Source organism: Hylaeus volcanicus, unplaced genomic scaffold, assembly GCF_026283585.1.
Source record: "Hylaeus volcanicus isolate JK05 unplaced genomic scaffold, UHH_iyHylVolc1.0_haploid 11798, whole genome shotgun sequence".
Lineage (NCBI taxonomy): Eukaryota > Metazoa > Arthropoda > Insecta > Hymenoptera > Colletidae > Hylaeus > Hylaeus volcanicus.
In genome coordinates this window covers 1-5579 of record NW_026532835.1, presented here as the reverse complement: position 1 = coordinate 5579, position 5579 = coordinate 1, and the positions used below count along the sequence as shown (strand labels likewise).

General features: G+C 33.5%; 1 protein-coding gene across 1 annotated transcript; it reads left to right on the top strand.

The window, feature by feature from the left end:
- The first annotated feature begins 200 nt into the window (after positions 1–200).
- LOC128882443 (uncharacterized) lies at positions 201–4120 on the top strand. Its single transcript, XM_054134040.1, has 2 exons — positions 201–395; positions 2145–4120. The coding sequence occupies exons 1-2, from the start codon at positions 216–218 to the stop codon at positions 2412–2414; spliced, it is 450 nt and encodes a 149-aa protein (XP_053990015.1). The 5' UTR covers positions 201–215; the 3' UTR covers positions 2415–4120.
- Positions 4121–5579: the final 1459 nt, after the last annotated feature.

Genomic DNA, 5579 nt, shown 5'->3' with positions numbered 1-5579 from the left:
TTAGCCAATAATTTCCCATTATTAAAATGCATGTACTATTTCTTCAATTTCAATACTGACCAATGACAGCTACTATTCATCGTATATTAAAAAAATAATGTTTCAATAAAGACGAACGAAATGCTGGAAATAACGTTGGATAATAATTTTCTATTATTATAATTCAATGTATATCAGTACCGACCAATGCCAACTACTATTCATCGTTTGCTTTCATGGGATCATTAGGACAACTATTATCCACGGAACATCGAACAAACGCAGCCTCGGAACGAGTAAACGATTTATGGTGTTATCAATGCGACACGATGGAAGATGGAGAGAGATGTTCCAATCTCACCGGAAATTACACCGTTTTCAAGCACAAATGCACTGGTGACAAAAGAACTTGCATGGTAATGACAATTGATAACTACGGGTCGAACACTTCTTCACTGCATGAACCACGTGGAGACTTGTGACGAATTGTATAAATTAAAATTAATTTATTAAATATTCGAGCTGTTCGTTTCGATAGCAGAGTAAGTCAATTTTTAGAAAATCGGGAATGGTCTGTGATTTGATACTGTTACCTAAATTACGTTTTTATTTTAAGTACATTACTTTTAATATATTTATTAATTAAGTAAATTAAAATTATGTATATTTAAACTGTTTATTTGGGCAATGATTTTAGTTCATTTTTACAAAAGCGAAATTGTCCAGTGATTTGATACTGTTACTCAAATTATGTTTCTATTTTAAGTAGACCACACTTAATATCTCAATTAATTAAATAAATTAAAACTAATTTACTCAACATTTGAACTGTTTATTTCGATAGTAGTCTAAGTCCCATTTTACTAAATCGAAATTATGCATGAATTCTATACTCTAATAATTCACTTTTATATTAATTAAATGACAATCTAATTCTAACAAATTAATACAAAATTTTATTTCGTAACGCTAGTCAACAATCACGATAATACAAATATTTTATAGTTTCAACGCAAGTTCAGTGGCGTAACAGGGGGGGGGGGGGCCGGGTTAGGGCACATAGGGTAGGGGGCTATTGGTGAGGAGGCGCCAAATGGTGCACAGTGGTTTTGAAATCCCAACAAAGTCAAATTGTATAAGAATAGTGCTATATTTCTGAATAAAAAACTATTAAAACAATCAAATTATACAGACCCAAAAATCTTGGAGTTCCTTGAAAGGGGTTCAGGGGGTTATTTGAAACAACTTTTTCCTTAGCGAAAATGTTGTACGAGGCTTCGTTATGAAGATATGAACAGAAAACACTGACCAATCAGCGGGCGCTCCATTGGCATACTCGCGCTCTGATTGGTCCGAGGTTTTCCGTTAATATCTCCTCAACGAAGCCTCAGACAACATTTTCGCTAAGGAAAAAGTTGTTCCAAATCACCTCTACTCTGTATATACAGGGTGTCCGAAAAATGTTGTAACACCTTGAAAGAGGTGGTCCGGAAGGTGATTTGAAATAACTTTTTCCTTAGCGAAAATGCCATCCGAGGCTTCGTTAAGGAGATATTAACAAAAAACCCCGGACCAATCAGAGCGCGAGTACATCGGCGGAGCGCTCGCGGTAGGCGTGGGCTACGCGCTAGGCGACCGCCCTCCGCCGGCATACTCGCGCTCTGATTGGTCCGGGGTTTTCTGTTAATATCTCCGTAACGAAGGCTCGGACAACATTTTCGCTAAGGAAAAAGTTGTTTCAAATCACCTCCCGAACCTCTTTTAAGGACCTCCAACATTTTTGGGAGACCCTGTATATGACTATCACCTAATAATTAGATTCTTACAATTATACCAAGATTCCACAAAACACTATAACGCCATAACAACCCTGAAACATGTTCTCTTAGCCTGTCCTAAATACCTGGAATTCCATATTAAAGCCCAAATGAAACCTACCTTAAATGTTCAACAGTACCAAACAAATATCCCAAGTCCTCTTACTCGTTAAATAAACTTAAAACTACTTAACGAGATTTAACCACTTCGCACTTCTCGTTCTTAACAGTCTAGTACACACATTCAAGCTACCGAAGCGACGTTAATTTGACAAAAAAAAAAGAAATGGAAATACGCTGCGAAATTGTAACGTTTAATTAAAACTTTAGTTCCTGTTCACCTTCTAGGTAAAACGATTTTCCTACACGACCAGCACGGAAAATTCAACCTCCAGCCCGCAAACTTGGTACATGGAAAGGAATTGCACCAGCAAATGCGACCCCGGATGCATAATAATCGGCGAACGTACAAAGCTGTACGCTTGCACCGCTTGTTGCGAGCAATCGTTTTGCAACGTCGGGACCGGCGCCGCCAGTAACTTATTGATGAAAGGAATCGATCTCTGTCTAGCTCTGATATTACAAATTACATTAACCGTCATCATGTATCCATCGTGACACTGCGAATGAAATTCCACTCCTTTCCACTATGTAAATAAACTTCAGATCGCCATTAAACGCTGAACCACGTTAACTAGAAAAAATATCGCGCGATCGTTCATATTTCTTATTCTAACATCACGTTGAATTTGAATTTATTGTATTCTGTTAGGTTTGTGCATATGAAGTGTGAATATACAATGTGTGAATTTGTGATACGATGAATTTGTTGTACGATATGTAGTTTAATTTGCTCCATTGGCTATTGTTTATATGAAGATATAAATATAGCATTAGGAGAAGGTTATTTATACAGAGTGTCCCAAAAATGTTGGCGGTCTTTGAAATAAAATATTGATTTTCTCGCAAATATTCATTTCTCGATTTCAACCAATTCATGTAAGTCCAATATCATTATAATATGTTAGTTAGTTCTAAAACGATACTAAATAATACGAGGATCTGTGAATCGTGATTTGAAACAACTTTTTCCTTAGCGAAAATGTTGTCCGAAGCTTCGTTAAGGAGATATTAAGAGAAAACCCCGGACTAATCAGAGGTCGCGGTAGGCGTGGGCTACGCGCTAGGCGACCGCCCTCTGCGGTATACGCGCGCTCTGATTGGTCCGGGGTTCTCTGTTAATATCTCCGTAACGAAGCCTCGGACGTCATTTTCGCTAAGGAAAAAGTTGTTTTAAATCACCTTCCAAACCACCTTCTTCAAGGAACTCCAACATTTTTGGGGCACCCTGTATATTAAAACAGCCCAAAGCTTGCAAGAGTAAAACTTGCGATTTGTCATTAGAATATAAATTAAGGAAAAAAATTCCATTCACAATGATGTTCTGAGAAATATTATTGCAAAGAATCTAAAACAAACATCAAGAATAGCGTTTTAATTAATGTAAGAGTAATTGCTTGTCACTTAAATAGAACGAGCAAAGAAACTGAAAAATTAATCAGATGAAGCATAAAATTTGAAACAAATGAAATAGACACCTCTCTATTTCGGAGAAACAAGCAAGATTTATTTCGTAAACGATTGTTACTATAATTACATAAAAAATACAGAGCAAAGCATTTGCAAAATCTACTGCTTCACCCAAAGAAGATAATGACTGTTCGGATGTCATTCCAGGAACTTATGCATCATCATTCTCCTCCTCCTCCATCTGAATGTACAATTAAAGCAAACTCGTATTGTACATAAATAAATAAAGGAAATGCATTTACATTAATTAAAAGACGATTCACCTCAAAAGTAACAATTAAACTATGTTAAGCGTTAGATCAAAAAAATTTGCCATAACTTTACCATAACTTTACTAAAAACTGGCGCTATATTTTTAAGAATTTATTATTTCGGATTTTAGAAAATATAAAAACGATATTTAAAAAATGTTTAATTACTAGTACATATCATTCTTTTGAATTTAGAATATTCACTTAATCGTAAAGAAGAATGTGTGAAAATTGCGTGAAAGTTTATTGGAATTAAATATTCGATGGTTAAAAAATACTACTGAAAAATACTAGTAATTAAAGTTTCATTTGTATAAACGACATTTCATATACACTAAGCTAATATTTATTACGTAACGTTACAGATGAAAATACTAATTTAATTTTGTGAAAAGATGAATTTTGACACCGTCGTTGTACATAGTTACAGTTTCTTGTTTGAAAATAGAGTCTATAAACTACAAATAAATATGTTTACCTATTTATCCTTATTTAATTTACTGCAATTTTATTTGTGCCACCCTATGGGAAGTACGCCGATCAATTAACGTTCTGTTCACAATTACTTTAACGATATTAAATTAATATTATATTTTATATAATAATATTCTTCTTTATACATTCACTTTTTTTATGACAGTATTTTAAATCCAGGGAAAACATTTTTACAGTCATTAAAAATCCTATTTTATAGCATTTCATAGAAAAATAAGTTCGCAAATTATAATATATATATATATATATCTTATCTTATTCTATCTCATTAAATATTCTTGTTCCAACAAACATTGTGTTTTAATCCTGTCAGTTGTCAAAGAAATTTACTACAACTATTTTATATTTATCATTCATTCTTTTAAACAAAAATGAGCATGAAATATAAATAGTAAAGTATATCTTCTATTTCTGTAACAAATATTTTACATTTACCATTCATTCTTTTAAATTGAAGAAATAGCATGAAATCATTATTACAGTTTTATCGAATTTAATTTTTTCTTTGTATATTAAAAGTGAAAGTGGTAACAGTAATATCAAATATCTCAAACGATAGAAATTAATTATATGTTAATCTGGATAAAACCAGGTATTTAAATTTACGTAGCCACAATGTTTTTTTCTAGAAGTGCTCGTACAGCTGCGACCAATTAACCGCTACTGAACCTAAATAGAAGCATTCATTTTAAAGTCGACCTTTCCGTTGAGTAGCATCCTGGAAATCTGTAAGTTATCGAGTTCCCAGAACTCGAGAAAGCTTCGATTCAATTACCAATTGGACTTCTCCGTACCGACAATACCGTATTCCTTAATTTGTGGAAGATTCCTCTGGACAATTGTCGCGTTAGCAAACGCGTATCTGTTGTCAGTTTCTCGTAAAAAATTAACTTACAAGAAGAGTGCAAGGCCTTGGACTCAATAATTTTATGGAAACTTTATACACTTATAGATCTCGTTCCTCTGTTTACGAATATATATAATTATAGTGGCAGACAGTTAATAGTTTCTGAGATATTTGTAATTAACGTTTTATTATTACCTTGACATACGAGTTTAGTTGCAGGAATTTTTAATTGTAGTGGTGGCGCAATGGTAGTGTACCAGATTTATACGACGCTAACCAGGGTTCTCAAATCCTTCCTGGTAAAGGTATGTTTTTCTTTGTTTTCTAATTAATCAAATTTCATACACGAACATTCTAAATGATACATAATATAAGAAGAATGTTAAAACTCCGCCCGCCGTGCCAGAAAAACAAAATTAAATAAAAAAATAGAAAATAAAATATATAAACTAATGTCAGAATCGAAAAGTTTGCCAAAAATTGCCGTAAAATTTTCACCTGAAACGGATTATTTAGATGGAAGGGACAAATTAGATCTGAGATATAAAACAGCTAAATCAATATACAGGGTGTCCCAAAAATGTTGTAACACCTTGAAAG

What these genes read in the sequence shown, in the direction of transcription:
- LOC128882443 (XM_054134040.1), top strand. Translation starts at nt 216, where the DNA reads ATGGGATCATTAGGACAACTATTATCCACGGAACATCGAACAAACGCA. An exon ending in GTGACAAAAGAACTTGCATG is followed by an intron (nt 396 to 2,144) that starts GTAATGACAATT and finishes TTCACCTTCTAG; the next exon opens with GTAAAACGATTTTCCTACAC.